The sequence below is a fragment of the Primulina huaijiensis genome, chromosome 14 (genome assembly GCF_012295235.1).
Source record: "Primulina huaijiensis isolate GDHJ02 chromosome 14, ASM1229523v2, whole genome shotgun sequence".
NCBI lineage: Eukaryota > Viridiplantae > Streptophyta > Magnoliopsida > Lamiales > Gesneriaceae > Primulina > Primulina huaijiensis.
The window spans coordinates 708,020-724,907 of record NC_133319.1 but is presented as its reverse complement, the minus strand read 5'-3'; the positions used below and the strand labels follow the sequence as shown (position 1 = coordinate 724,907).

The following is a 16,888-nucleotide window of genomic DNA, read 5'->3' as shown; positions in this document are numbered from 1 at the left end:
GAGAATTGATCTCATGACTTTGACTCCTATATATACCAATTGTAGGATCATGCATTTGCCACTTTACCAAAGGTTATAACCAGGGTAACGATGCAACATTAACTAAAATCTTTTAAAATCGTAAAACAATTCAAACGTCACATTTCAATTATTATACCTTACATAAACAATTATTGCACCTAACAAATATGATATAGTTGTTATTTTACATTCTAGAAATCATTTTTCTAAATCAAATTTATTCTCACTAATCAAATAATTTCATCGAACACATAATTTCATCGAACACAAAGTAGTTTTAATTACTAATAATAATTTAAACACAAATATTAATTGTTAGGGTGACCACTATATGTCCTCACCTATGCTTCATTAAATTTCAATCATAATAATAATGCACAATGAATTGGTAAACATAACTTAGTTAATTTATTAAGTGAGTAATATTAAATAACAATTTTGTTATTTTGAAATGTGAAAAATAGCTTTTATATATATATATAAATTCATCATATATAATGCTAAATTAATTAATATGTAGATCGAAAAGAGAAAAAATTGTTTTTTATGTATGTAATTTCATCACATACAATTAGAAATTAATTAATAGGCTGAAAAGAACAAACAATATAACAAATAATATATTATATATGATGATTTCGTAATAGAATAATGTTAATATAATCATATTTTGTATTATGTTTAGAACGTAATTGAAAATTGATAACAAAATATATAATAATAGAAATTTTAATTTTAAAAACATATTTTTATCTAAAATATTATCATAATACATAATGAATCATAAATGAAATCATTAAATTGTTGAGTAACTATTTATTTAATTATTACTTAAATCAATTTATTGGAATTTGTCAAAAATTTAGCATTTCTTATCATATACATGAAAATATCAAGAGTTTCATAAATTCATTGATATTAATTAAAAATTTTAATTTAAATACATAAAAAAATTTTTAAGTTCCTAAAAAAATTATTTTATAGTTATATCTGAAATATTAAACATTTTATTAGAAGTTTTTTTTTCTTATCAGCTATATAAAAATATGAAGAGTTTCACAAATTTATAGACATTAATTAGTAAAAATAACTTAAATTAAATATATAAAATTTATAAAAAATAATATAACGTGTTTATAATATTATGAAAAAATTGAAAAATATAGTTGAAGAACTCACAAATTTTATTAGTTATATTTTAAAAATTAAAGCGAGTTACACCCATATATAGTACAAGGTTTTCTACCCCGCAATGAGATGTACAAGTAATAAAACCACAATTAAAAAATAATTCATTAAAAAAGTAATTTGAGAAAAGTATTGCAAAATTGCAATCACAGAATAATTTTACGTTAAAAAAATATTCTTACAAATAATCTTTAACATATTTCAATATCTACAAAATATACGATGCTTCTTAGTTCATATTTTAAAATCAATTTGTTATAAAAGTGACTTATTTATATGTAAAATAAAAGAAAAGATAAGATATAAATATTAAATATTCATTAGCAACCATGAAGAAATACACTAATTTTAGTAACAAATTTTAGCAGCAAAAAAAAAAATCATGGATAAATTGATAAATTCAACATTCATTAATATCCAAAGGCATTTAAGATAGACAATAAATTATAAAAGAATCCATTAAAAATTTATTGATTTAATTTGCTAAATTAAATGAATAAGGGTATATTAAAACATTCACAATTAGAAGTGATATATTTATATGTATGTTAGATGTTAGCTTTTACTAAGAAATGTAAATAAATAATTTTTCTGGCTTAAAATTTTAAAAAAAATAGGAATGTGTATTAATGTCCAAATCCATTTAAGATGGACAATGAATTACAAAAAACTCCTAAAAAACATATTAATTTAATTTGCTAATTTAAATTAACAAGAAAATTTAATTAAATATTTTTTTTGGCATAAAAGTTAGGAAAGAAAGAGGAATATGTATTAATGTCTAAATTCATTTAAGATGGACAATGAATTGCAAAAAAAATCTTTAAGATAACCTATTAATTTGTTTGCTAACTTAAATTAAATAAAATAAATGAACAAAGACAAATAAGGAAATTTAGAAATGAAAGTGGTATATTTATATGTAGGTTAGATATATATATGTTGGTTTCATATTTTTAAAACATATCTATCTGAAATACTGTTGTTTCATCAATCAAGTGTTTGTTTTTACTATATGTACGTGTATCTTACGCATTAATCCCACGCACAGGCCTGCAAAATATGTGCGCTTCAGACATATTCCAACTCTTAATAGTTTCACAACATAATTTGATTTTGTCCCTAAAATATGTTGAGTTGTCCGATTGTCTAAATTCTTAAATCAAGAAACATAAGACAAATGAGTGTTCCACGTTATATTATTAAAACAATTGGTGGTCGACAGTCGACTATTGACATGAGACAAAAACCCACCTTGACTCGTACAGGAAAAAAAAAAGGTTTGGAGAAATGATAAAACAGAAGGAAAACTCCAACTGAGGTTTCAAGTAGAATCAATGGGCAACTATCATTTCTAGATAAAGCTCAAGATGCATTTCCTCTGATATTTCCATTTCCTTTTGAAGTTGAAGTTAACTGAAGCTAACAAAACACATATATCATGTCATGACCACTAACTGTGAGATAGAAATTAAATTTTTTCATCTCTCGTGTAAAAATCAATTCAAAATTATTCTTCAAATGAGAAAGAAAATAATAAAATAAATTATCTGAAACTATTTTTTTTTAATTATCATGATTCAACATCAGGAAGGGCTGTTCTGCAAACAGGACAGGTAATGTTTTTTCTCAACCACACTTCAACGCAGTGAGCATGGAAACAATGCTCACATTTTGCTATCTTCCTTACAACATCTTCAGGAAGATACAACTCGAGGCATATTGGACAGGCATGAGAATCATGCCCTGGATTTGTTCTGCTTTCACGTAGAACTACCATTTCTGTGCAGATATTAATTTCGGAGTCGTCCATTCCTCCTTGTCGTCGTGCTGAAGTTGTGGCTGAGGCAGAATGCGGTGGCTGCTCCAACGTCAAGAAGTTGGAATTTACCTCGGTTCTGTCTACCCTTTTCGCCAGGCACAGTAAAAAGATTATAAAGATAATGGCAAAAGCTATCAGGGATGGAATGAACAAAGGTGACGCAGCATATCGTGCCTGCCATGATCTACTTGTAGAATCATCTGTTATTTAGTTATGATTCAAGAGAAGAAAATCTTTGAATCTTGAAATTTGGAAAGAAAGAGGATGAAAGTCATATTTCTTGATAAACTAACAACATGATTTTCAAATTTTACCTGAAGCTGGAATACCGTACTGTTTACAAGATTTGCAAGGAGGCACATTCCAGGTCAACTTGATTTCATCAAAAAGTTCAAAATCATCGTAATCAGTGGGGATCAGTGAGCTGACAATTGGTTTGCATCCATACCTTTCTTCAAGATACTCATTTGAGTTTTTGTCTTTCGCTATTGTTGCATTTGTCGAGTTACTTAGGCATCTGATTACATCATCGCGTAGATATCTGTCAGCAGATTCTCTAGGACATGTATAAAACGTGTAGTTTACATAATTAATGGCCTTTAAAGGATAGTATGAAAAATTGGTCATAAGCCTTCTTGCCAGGCAGTTTTCAGGGTCGGCGAGGGAGATTTGTCGTGTGTAGTAACTGATGTAACTTACGTAAAATTCACCAGAATCAGGAAGATTTATCATGGTACGACCATCATCAATGCATTTTAGGTTGATGAAGTTTGGACAGTTTTTCAGAGGTTGATCAGATTCGAGCTTGAAAGGGTAGGTAATGGGAACAAAGTACTTTCCACAATTTGAAGTTGGACAAAAATCCTTGGAACGTAATGTTGCAGGGAACGTAAAGAAGAACAGAGAGAGGAGAATTTGATGGATTTTTCCATCCATTTTGCAGGATAGAGAGAAAGATTGACATGCTGGCCAGATATGTAGAAAAAAATGTTGTTGGACTGATACTAAAAGTTAAAAGTAAAAGACAAGTTCAATGAGACAAATGCATGTCTTTTAGATTATTCCTTTTATTTAGAATTCAAAAAGATTGGATCAAATTTTTGTTCAGTAATCCATTCATTCTGCATGCAAAAAAATTGTATAACTTGAAAAAGCAAATTCCATTTCCATCCTATTTCCTTGTATAAATAGTCATTATCAGCTGTATATAGTTTCAGTCCATAAAACTATTCAAAAATTAAATAAAAGAGTAAGTATGAAGTAGGATATGGAGGAGAAATGATTTCAAGATTTAAAAATTTCAGATTGTTATCATTCAACATCAGAAAGATTTGTTCTGCAAACAGGACGTGATATTTTTTCTTAACCACAATTCAATGCAATCGGCATGGAAACAATGCTCACATTTGTCTATGCTTCTCACAATATCTTGGAAATTGTATCCTTCCAGGCATATTGGACAGATGCAAGAAGAAGAATCTGGCCCTGAATTTTTTTTACTTTCATTAATAACTACCAATGCTGTACAAGTATTGATTTTGGAGCCACCCAACCCTTCTTGATGTGGTGGTGCTGTGGTGGCTGTGGCAGTCTCTGGCTGGAGATCGGATGCATTAATATCATCATCTCTGCTGCCTCTACATTTTGTGAAGAACAGTAAACAGATTGCGAATAAGATGCCCATAACAACTACAGATGGCATGAAAATTGGTGATGCACCACATGCTGCCCAAAAACTGGTGGAATCGCCTGTAAATTAATCAAGTTTAGGATAAGAAAACTTTTCAATTAGTATCAAGCTTGATTCTGATCAGGATGTTGTAGAAAATTGTGATGACCGAGATTTCAAGAAAACACTAGGATTGGTTTTTACTTGTATCCTGTCATGGATCAGTTTCTTCACAGGATTTGCAAACAGTGTGATCCCAGGTCAAATAAAGATCATCACCACCTCCATTGAGATCAAAATGCTCCAACCCGAAAGCGGGGAGTTGCCAACTGCCAAAGACCTTGCATTAATTATATACCTTAACTAAATCAGGTGTGGCGAAAGAAGTAGCCAGAGTGAAACTAGTGGAGTTGCTAAGACATCTGATGGGGACCATATCAAATGGTGTGATATTTTTTGGACTTGAAGGACAAGTATAAAAGGTGTAGTTTTCATAGTTAATGACCTTAAAAGGAGAAGATGATAGGTTCAAGTTGTTCATCGGACGTTTCACGAGGCAACCTTCAGGATCAATTAGCTCTATGTATGGATCCAAATAGTCAATATGATGTACGTAGAAATCTCCACCATAAGGAAGATTTACAATGGGTGTTCCATAATTTAGTGTGGCATTGCAAGAAAGATTGGTACAAGTACAATTATTTTGGGGTTGTGTATCTGGTAGTTTGAAAGGGTAACCTAGAGGGAAATTTCCACAGAATGTAGTTGGACAAAATGTTGGACAAACATTTTGTTTTCGAGCATGGACAACAGACAAGATTGAGAAAAAAGGAACAGTACGTCAAGAATTCCCATGTAAGATTTCCGGATGGAAACAAATAGAAGAATCGTGGTCATGTGAAGATTAAGTACATAAAAGCCTGTAAGAAAATTGTGTGTATTTTCTGACTCCTCGTTAATCATAGAAACAAGAAAATACATAAGAAATTTGTTTGATACAGTATAAAGACAAGTGATTGTGACAACTCCACTATATACACAAGAATTAAACTGTTTCTTGAAGTCTGAGATGGGTAGTAGCAATTTCGTTGATATTAGCAATATGCTGGCAATTCTTGATGCAAGAATAATACAACAAGAAGAACTTCTCAATACAGGAGTGAATAAAAAATGCATTTAGTGTTGGATCGATGCAACTCTTGCTACACAAATCTAGAGATACATGAAACTGGGTTTTTTTTTCATTCTCGTAAATAAGTACGATCATAAGATTTATTTTGTTTTTAGCAAGTCTAGTTTTTACTTGAAATGTTTATAATTAGTAGTTTATTTATAATTTATGATTGTCAGAAAAATAGTGAATTTGAGTTAGTATATATGCACGAAAGCAACAATCTTGCAGTAGGGCTATACAGCCAATACTTGAAATGAGAATAAAACTTTCGATTTTTTTAATAATTGTAATTATCATCTGACTTTACATAGCTATTGTTCCCTTTATTCCACCCAACAATTTGCCATGACATGCACTCCAAGAAACTAGTTACATCAGTTAACCATGTAAATTCACATTGGAAAATGCTTGCTTGCTTTATGGTTCAATTTAGCAAATGCAACAGTGATCTACTATGAATCACATTGAAAGTGCGAACTGTGAGAAACTATTTTTTTTTTACTCACCAAACAGAAACTTAAAAACTTTTCTTTTTCTAATGCACTTAGTTTTCCATATTATTTAAAATCACATAATCTATTGTCATTCTCAAACTTTCACATGAATACCAGTTGCAATGATAAAGCTTAGATAATTGTAAGTAATGAATATTAAGTACTACCAGTAACAAAAAAAGGAAAAAAGAATAGCAAGTCGATAACCATGTATTAACCTTTTTCTTCTCATTTGTCTTGTTAAAAAGTACCTCAAAGTATGCATCGGACTGACAAAATAAAGGAATCTCATTGTATAAGGCTACTGACAAAAGAAAGCAAAAGATTAAATAAGCCCACTTATTAACAGACAAATGACTACCTAATGCTGAGAACATAATATTCAAATTCATGGACTTGCAACCTACTTACCTAAAGTATGTCTCAGCCACTTATTTAAAGGCGGAACTATCACCAACTAGAGTCAGCAACATGCAGCTCTGAACATTACTATGGTGTGGTAACGCGAAAAAAATAAGGTACATAACTATTCAGAGAGAGAGTTTATGATAAAATTTTATCGGTGTAACGCGAATCATACATCTGACCATCTTTCTTGGTGCATCTCATTCTCGAAGAAACAACAGTTTGATTTTGTAGTGATAGTGCTCTTGCCGCCACATTAAGAAGTTGGACACTGTTTCTTGGCGTGGACAGATGAAAAGAACAAGAAGAAGAAGCAGAAGAAGGAAGTCGCATTTCATTTGGGACTGTATAAATAATTGAAAATTTAGGTAAATAATGGCATGCGTGGTTTTGTTGGTCATGAAAATGAGAAGGATCTGTAGATTTATTCTGTTTCTACATCGAATATTATTTATTTAAATGATAATAATTATAAATTCTATTTTATTTTTAAATATAAAAATCTGTATTACATGGCTCAAAAGCATTAAACAAAAGCCTGCTATAAAGCAAAATCAAAAGACAACAAAAATATATGCTGGAATTGAATTATTACGAAGGCAATTTGTATAGTTGGAAATTTAGTACAATATAGAGAAATTTTATTTCATTTTTTATGTAATGGATTTCATTCAAAGATTAAAAGATGTGTATACAATTTGTAATCAAACTAGTTTATTTGTTTTTTAATGATTTATTATTCATGATCATACTTATTAATTTTAATTATATAAAATAACAGATCATGCATGATTCACAAATGTGAGATACTAGTTACAGTAAAATCAAACTTATTTTTTTACATTCTAAAAAACCTGGTTTCCATCAACACCACAAACGGAAGAATTTATTAACACTGGAAGAATTAAAAAAATTAAATAATTATAAGAAGATATCCTGTCGCTACCATAAACAAGGAACTTATAAGTAACCGAATCGACACAAAGTTCAAAAAATTCCAACTTAAAACTGTGAAAACTATGGTTTATGTATGGTTGTCATAATTCTTGTTGGAGATGGCCGCCACTCATTCGCCTTTCGATTAACTATATTAAAGTTAGCTTATTAATTCAAAAATTTCCTGCAGTTAGAAGCATTGCACAGGCACGGGACTTTCACCTCATCGTGCTCATCCGGATCAAACAAGTAATCGTATCTGTTTAGAAAATAAGGTGCAGAGATAACGCTTTAATGATCGACAAAAAATCTGAACACAACTCTTCTGAACTTGGGAAGTATTTGGCATGGTTAAACAACAAAGAAAGTAGTCATACGTCAACTCCTCGCCAGCTGATACGTTGCTCTTTGCTATAAGAACTATCCTGCTTTCGTCCTCACCCATACTCATTATTCTAGCGTAACAGTTGGGCATGCACTGTACAATATATGAACTAGTATAAATAACGGTGTATGGGAATAGGTGTAGAATGTGTTGTACAAGAAAAGAGGAAACAAGACAGTGAACAAAATAAAGTATCAGTTTCATCTGCGTTTCTGCAATAAATATAAAAGGTAAGCAGGATGATTGATAGTTGATAGTTTACTATCCAAGAGAAATTAAGCACAGTATCTACAATGCCATATAGAACAAAAAATAAAGAGCATACCGAATGATTAATCAGGCGGGCTATGTTTCCCTTGTTAGTTGCGTCAATCAAAACTTCGTCACTGATTTTAAAAAGCTGCATAACACATGGTATCAGGTGATCAAGACATTCAAAAAACTGAACCTAAATGAATCGAATTTATTTGCAGGCGAGATATCAGATGATAAACTGGCAAAATCAGCAGAGAGAGGACAATTTTAACTACTGAAGACAAACTAGTTTAAAAATATAATTTAGTGGTCATTATACTGAAAAAGAATCCAAGAGCCTCAAAATTTCTCATGGGCGAGTACATTAAGGCAAAAAAAGAAGTTACACATATCAGAATTCGCAAAATAGTTATAAAGTAATCACGCACTTGGACATAAGGCAAAAAAAAGAAGTCACACATCAGAATTTGTCCAAAATAGTTATAAAGCAATCACGCACGTGGACTTCCACCAAACAAGAGCGAGATCATAGCACGTTTTAAGGGCCAAAAAAGATAAACACTTACGTAGCAATCTTTGTGCTCCAATCGATAATGTGCCTCTCTTATGTCAGCAATGCTACGCCTCACATGCTCACCACGGTATTCAATAACCTGGAAAGGAACTGTGGTTGAAGATTGAACCCTTTAAAGAATAATAACAAGTGAGCCTTAATAGTACCATTTCCCCTTCTTGAATGTTTTGCCTTGCAAAAAGGCCCCATCCATGTATTCTTGATTTACCAAAACAAACCCGATAGCTTTCTGTTTTCTGAAAACATCAACCAAGTAATTTATTACAAATTATATGAGAGTATGTGTATGTATGTGCATGTGTGTGTGCTGTCGGGGGTGGAACCCGAGAAGGAAGACTTTAAAAGGTGTATCTGAGTCAAGGAAGATTTGGAGAAGGAGGTCCACTGGTTAGGTGGGAAATAAGGGACATATCAAGAGGAAGGAAGCCGACTTTGGAGGATTTGGAGAAGGACAAGGGCCAGATCAATCCAAACTCTCCAATTGGAGTTAGAGAAGAGGCTGACTTGAACATTTCTCTCAATATTTTGTTTATTCATCCAAGGAATAGAATGTAAAGAAAAAAAAAGGATAAACCAAGTACCCCCACCCCCTGAACCATGCAGAAAATGAATTTACCCTCGAGTGCTTCAGCTGTTCTCTAAATGTTGAAAAAACCTTTGCATCCACAGCATCCTGAAGAAAGGGAAATTATCCAATTGGTTCACGTTCTTGACAAGACATGGTCATAAAACACAGGGAAATTGTAATTGTCACCAGAACAAAATAATCATTAAGGGGATCAATTACTTTTTGAGAGTTCAGATCTTCTATTTCATCCACAGAATGATGACTTGGCCCCTTCAATCGGTGGAATACTGACTCTTGCCCAGTCCTCTTCTCAGAGAAAAAAATGGTAAGATAAGGAAAAAAAATAACCATAAGCAAAAGAGTTGATGCACACAATTTTAATGCTGAATCTAATAAAATAATTATGAGAAAGATATAATTGCATTACCTTTATGTTGGATCTTGCATACAAGCGGCACCTTGCAGCGGACATTGCTTCGAATTCATTGGTATCGGTCAGAGATGAATTAGAACACTCAGAAGTCCTCAAAGAGATGAGCCTTGAACCTCTCAAACATTGTTCTTGATACTGGCTTTGAAGCAAGCTTTTGTTAGAGACAACCCCATTTAGAGTCTGAATTACCAGAACATTCTCAGTACTCGGTGCCCTGAGACCACAAGTAAACACTGAACACACCAGGAACATAGAAAGTCCAAAATCTCACATAACCACCAACAGATGCACATCAATATATGTATTTGAACACGTCGGTGCATTCTATACTCATCTTTTCTCACTCACAATCCCTATGTGTATAAACAGGAATATTAACAAAGTTGCACAGTCTATACCTATGGACAGCACAATATGATATCCATTTGGTTATCTGCATCCCATTCTCCTCAAAACAGTGTAACTGAAATTAAGAATCATTTGTGAGTTAATTAAAATAAGAAAAAATGGATAATAATGAAAACCAAAGCATTTGTGCCATGGAAGTGCTCAGAACCCAAAGTTAATACTAAGAAACTTAAAGACAATTTTCCAATCCATAACCTGCTGAGAAGGATTTTTTTTTGGGTAAATGAACAGAGAAAAGAAACAGACAGTCGACTCACTTCCACGCAATATCCAGCACGACAAGCACACAAAGCATGAAAATAGGTGGAACACTTGCAACACTGTGCGCAAGAGCCGTGAATCTGCTTGCAAATAATGCATGCCTGCAAATTTAAATTTAGAAAAAAACAAAGATCATTTTAGATGAAAAACTTTCAGATGAAGACAAAATGAGAATGACAACTTAACTATATGCAGAACAAAATTTATGTCAACCTCTAGGAACCAGAAAACTCGATGAATGCATTATGGCAAAAGTTAATTATATGAAATATAAAACCATGATTAGCCACAGGTCTGTTGGTTCTCTAAAAACTCCAGCACCTTTGTGAATGAAGTTGGTGGGATTCTAAGAAGTCCAACTGCAGGTTCCATTTTCTCCGCATTCAAGAATGCAACTTCAGGGCGAAACCATGCACATATAACATGAACCCATAGAGGATCGATATCAGTTGGTTTCAAAGCACCCCCTGTAGATGCAACATTCGATCATGAAGGCCTTTTTTTGAAAAAAAATTGATTACACATAAGTTTAATGAAGAAAAATTAAATGCAACCAACAGACATGCCTTTTACAGGACACAGGCAACATTCTCTTCCAATTTCTGCAGTTTCACATGCTCGGCAAACCCAAGAAGCAAAATCCTGAGTATTTCTTGCTCCATAGCATTCCTGATGTACCGCTATTTGACATCTAAACTATGAAAAGATTTCTAAGATTAACATGAGGTGACATCTAAACCAAATTTAGTCCCAATCTTCAACCCATCTACAAATTGCGCATCGCTCTGTGGTCCACTTCGCATGAACGAGGTTGTAGATTTCTGTCGAAGGAAAACTAGCAAGAACTCGTATTTTTGACAAGTTTATATTCCAAATGCACGATGAAGGATGAAGAAAAATGTAAAAGCAAATATAGCAGAGACAAAATCCTAAATACCTTTCAAAAACGCAAACAGCTGCTGCTTATCTAACTGCATAGGGTTCAAGCCGTGTACGTTGTGCTCAACCATCTGCAGCATGTTAGTAGATAAAGAAAATATATTTAAATAAGAGATAATAGCCTAGGCAAGGTGACTGAATTAAAAGACTGAAGTAGTACAGAAGGCGAGTTACATTTTTTTTTTTTTCGGTTTAGCCAAATATGGTTATCCTTTTAAGCATCACTGATAACTCATTGGCCTTAGTATTTGAAGACTTCCTGTCGTAGCATGACCCAAGGATAGGTGGCAGCATATTTAAACATTTGAAAGGATGTCACATCAAAGATGCATACATTTATACATATTCAAGGCATGTTCAAAAAATGCTAACATTCACCATAAAGAAGATAGATGTTACCATCATTTTATTTCTAGTTCGTTGATAACAAAAAAAACTTATAAGCATAAATCACTAAGGTTGCACTTGGATCGACAGATTTGATTTGATTTGGGGGGAAAATTAAGGAATGGATTTCAAATTATACCGATTCCGGGTATATTTGAAATTCATCGCAATTACTATTGAAATTGATTAACTTAATATAAACCGGATTGAAATTTACTTTAAATTTGTCCAGCCTAAGTGCCAAACAAATCATGAATCAATCATTTCATATTTGTCCATCGCACAACCTAAAAAAGAAAATAATGTCTTCAAGGATATAAAATCAGACGGCTGCATGTTTCTATATCCTATGTAGAATATATTGTCAATGAAGCTCATCCATTTACCGCGTAAGTGAAGACAAAATTGTACGATCGCATATAAACATTTTGATCGTAGTAGTGCCAAAAATTAGAACATAAAGATCAGGAACAAACCCATTTTTCCAGTGTAAGATTAGAACCCTTCACTTTAACACTGTGCTTCCATTTTTTTGCTCTACAACCTGTATGTCGTTCCCACTCACTGAGCCCATAATTTTTTGTACCACATGAACCACAAATGCATTGAACCCTGAGGAGAGAACATATTAAATAAATAAAAAATTCCTTTTAAATCCAAATGATAAATAATTGAACCAGCAAGCAGCAAACCAGTAAACTAGTATCATCCCAACTAAAACAAAAGAAGTGAAAGTGAAACTTTCTCTCATTCACATCATGTTGTAATCTATTTGTTTTCCTTCAACAACAGTTTAAAAGCAACAAAACAACTGGTACCATCACAATACATATTCCATTAGAATTGAGATATAAGAGAAATATTGTGATATTTTTGGTAGCAGTAATACATGTTTGATACAAACTGCGTATATGATATGTCATCACAAAAGTAGAATAGAAAAATCATTTTGCACAAATCTCATCTTCAAGAAATGAAGCCTTCCAGCCGTAGTAACAAATTATTTTGTACAGATGCTATCTAGGCATAGCAATTTTACTCATCACACTTATGAGTGAAACTTTTTTATTTCCATAGTAATTTAGCCAAAACCTTATACAACATATAATATCATATGACGAACAAACTTGTGCTCAAGTATTTTCACAAGACAAATAAATCATCAGATGATACATTGAATTCCTTTCTACACAAATAAGACCAAGTCTAACAGTCTAAATAAGATGCCTCAAAATGTTTATTGGTGTACAACTACAGTTTATATAATAGGATTACTCAGAGAAACATTTTGTGAAAGCAAATATGGGTAGCATGAAGGAGTCTATAACGACTTGCGCTCATGATCTGGAATTAATATTTCTACATTTTCTTTTGTGTGGGTTTTAAGCAACTTAAACCTTGATATAACATGCAACCAAATTACATAACAATTTTATTCAGGTTGGGAAAAAAATTTCTATTAGTTTTGCTGAAAATAGCTCCCAAAAAATTACCAGGACACAGTTTATATATCAGAAGGATTAACATACACAAATATAACTGAGATCGCAATAGTCTTTCTTAATTATCGTAACAAAGAATGTGATGGAAAATGTTTAGCTTTTTCATGTATCATAAATAGCATAAATATAAAGGTCAATTTCAATGTGAAGGCTTTACGCAAACATTTGTGCATTAAGATCGTGAGAAGTATAAAGAAGCAGTAGTACTTAATTTAAACTACAAAGGGGTGGCCAGAAAAGGAGTAACCAAATCCCTTTCGCCAAAGTTAAAACTTACAAATGAAGATTTGGATAATAAATCCCTCCAACACCATTGCAGACAACTGCTAGCCTGTTAGGTGGTATATTACGTGCAATCTTTTCAGCAGATCTGGTAGCGATATATCAGCACGGGTGTGGATAAAATATTTTTTTAAGAAAAAGAAAAGATAGCCCTTCAAGCAACAGAACATAAAATATGATGGCCCCTGAGATGGTTACCTGACACATAATTGCCACTTATCCAAACCCAACACTCTAGAGGAGGGCTTAGCTTTGCATTCAGGGCAAAAGTAATCAAAAGTTTCCAAATCCTATAGGCCACAATATGTTTGTCAACTATCATAACTCATAACCTGGTACATGAAAATGCTACAACACAAGCCTAAGTCCATCTTAGTATAATAGATCAGAGCAAAACCTTCAATAGTTTACTAGAGATGTTTGCACACTCGGCATGAACCCAGACATCACAGCTGTCACAACACACCTAATTCGACAATGTGCAGAAAAAGAGGTTAAGTCGCACAATTAACTAATTAGCAGGAAGAAACACACAATCCATAAAAAATGCAAAAACTCTCACCCAACTGCCACCATCAGAATGGTGCCAAATTTTCTTGCAAATACCACAGAATTGCTTTGATTTTCTTAACTACAATAAGATGATTATCAGAATAAATTAACATGCATAAAGTAACAGCAGATATACAGTCACATCAATTGCAAAAAGAAGAATAGCGGCTCACCTTAATGCAATGTTCACACACAAAATGATCTTCTGTTGTCGTGTTCTTTATTTTCTTCACCATTCTGCATGGAAAGGTCAACCTGCAGCTGTCACAAGTTTGGGTGTCTTTCCTTTTATCATATGTATCCTGCTAATGAAACATGGTGAATTGACCACCATTTGGAAAGACATTATGAGATTGAGACGTCAAGAGAGCTGCAAGGTAGCAGGGAATATTACAGAACAAGACTGGTACATAAGAATTAAACAAAATACATGTACGTCTGCTCGAGATATAGTAAAAACACAAATGATGACTAACTTAATCTCTCCCAAGCCCAAAAGAATTTGTAACGTAAATTGATGGAGCAACTTAACACGGATTAACCCTAAAAGAGGTATCGGATCTACCATGACTATGATAATGGTATGAAATTGAAAATCTTGAAAACAGATTTCTACTGCAAAGTGAAAGATCTAATGCATCTTTAAGAAAGATTAGATATGGAACTTCCATACAATAAGAATCTCAAGGCTAAGTAGAAACATGCCTGCTGAATAGTACAACATTCGGACTCCTGATTTGAACCAGTCGTCTCTTCAGCTTCATCTGCCACGGGTAAAACTTCCTCCCCAGACCCAACGGCCGATTGTGCATAGCCATTTTCGGCTAGAATTGCCTCCTCTATGGCCAATTGATAATCATGGGGCTTGCTACCGTACAACTTAGTCTGTCCCTGAAATCTAAACGACAAGCAGGTTAAAAGTCCAACTTCCCTTGATTAGCATACATGATAACACAAGTTAAATAATAAATATTCACCTGTCCATATACTCTTGAAATGGAAATACCGTTCCAGCTTTTACCCATGCATAATCCTGCAAAAATTAAGATATTAATATACTACCCAAAGAAAGAGAAATATCTTCCTCATGTTGGATATGTTACAAACTCACAATCTTCATGACACACATATTTTGTATAGAAATGCATTAATACCAAGATGGTTGACCCCTTCATTGACCAAGAAGGGCAATATTTCCCGCCAAAATCCAAAGAGGGTAATTGTTCATTACGTTTCTCCTATTAAATGCTTAAATCTAAAACTATGCATGTCGAATCAGATTCCCAAAAATATAAGAAAAATGCATGAAACAATATTAAACAGAGAATTACCCTTCGTCCAGTCCTCGAGTATCCGTAGAACATAACACAAAGAGTGCCAGGAACACAAGCCCTCAGCACACCTTCAGGAGCTTGCCAGAGAGGATCAATTACAATTGCTGGCCAAGCAGGAAAGTTCTTTCCACATTTAGCCCAAACTATATCTCCCATTACAAAATCCCCAGGTTCATAAAAATCAGCCTTCTTTTCAACCTTTTTCTCCACCGATTTACTAGCACTCAAAACACTCATTCAGTGCCCCACCACTTTCCACTGCCGGAGAAACACAATGACTCCCTTCATTTACAGATGTAACTGAACTTCGTGAACTAGAATAGGGTTCTAGAATCACGTTCTGCAATTTGTCAATTGAATAATTTTCAATTCGCTGTTTTTTTACTAAATAAACATCATCATAAAACTCTCCACGCTTTAATTGCTTTAATTTTTTATTGCAAATAATGTCGTCGATATGCTTGCTGCTGTCAGCTAAACCGTCATCCAGATCATCACAACTATCTGATTTTTCTTTCTTCCTGGAAAGCAAAACCGAGTCACTCAATTTCATTGGGAGCGCCAGCGGACGCCCTCTTGAAGACTTCAACAATGGAAGCTTATTCTTAACAACTTTCTGAGAAACTGATTTTGTTTCTTGATCGTAGAAGGGGGCAAGTTAAAAAAGTACGAGCGAGATAGAAAGTACTTAAAAAATAAGTAATCTTATTTTTTTTTTTTAAGAAACAAGAAGTTGACTTTTGATTATTATATTAACAGCAATTAAATTTAATTAATTTTTTTTTTCTTCTCGATCGACACACATCTTCTCTCAATTGAAATTTACGAGTCTTTTTCTCCAAATCGAGATATTGAATTGACCCAACAATCAATGATCGATTATTGTATGGTCGACCATACTTGGTCAAAGACCAAAGCTTTGGTCAACCAATTGTTGGTTGACCATTGCTTTGGCCAAAGACCAAACTTTGGTCTTTGACCACCATTGTTGGTCGACCATTGCTTTGGTCAAAGACCAAAGCTTTAGTCGACCAACAAGCAATTTAGTCTTTGACCAGACCAACATGTTGGTCTTTGACCAAATCAATGATCGACCAAAAGTTTGGTCGATTCATGCTTGTATCGACTAAAACGTGGTCAAAATTTTCTTTTTCAATCAGTCGATCGATCAACGAAAATAAACAATAAATCGAAATAAATGTTAATATTATCAGATTATTAGTCATTACGTCGATTTGTGTTGAGAATTATAATCGGAAAGGAAATAAAAATGGGGTCGACGGAGAGGATTTAGGTTGA

The 16,888-nt window shown here is 33.1% G+C and overlaps 1 protein-coding gene and 2 pseudogenes across 1 annotated transcript; all 3 read right to left on the bottom strand.

Moving 5' to 3' along the window:
- Positions 1-2,782: 2,782 nt before the first annotated feature.
- Positions 2,783-3,967, bottom strand: LOC140957131 (putative RING-H2 finger protein ATL21B). Its single transcript, XM_073414262.1, has 2 exons — positions 3,346-3,967; positions 2,783-3,231 (listed from the first exon to the last, which is right to left on the bottom strand). The coding sequence occupies exons 1-2, from the start codon at positions 3,965-3,967 to the stop codon at positions 2,783-2,785; spliced, it is 1,071 nt and encodes a 356-aa protein (XP_073270363.1).
- Positions 3,021-5,526, bottom strand: LOC140957130 (putative RING-H2 finger protein ATL21A; annotated as a pseudogene).
- A 2,145-nt stretch (positions 5,527-7,671) lies between these two features.
- On the bottom strand, positions 7,672-16,247 carry LOC140957129 (histone-lysine N-methyltransferase ATX3-like; annotated as a pseudogene).
- Positions 16,248-16,888: the final 641 nt, after the last annotated feature.

Bases quoted from the DNA above. Each gene is read 5' to 3' on its own strand.
- LOC140957131 (XM_073414262.1), bottom strand. From the start codon at position 3,967: ATGGATGGAAAAATCCATCAAATTCTCCTCTCTCTGTTCTTCTTTACG. The intron at 3,232-3,345 runs GTAAAATTTGAA...ACTAAATAACAG, and splicing joins GTACGGTATTCCAGCTTCAG to ATGATTCTACAAGTAGATCA.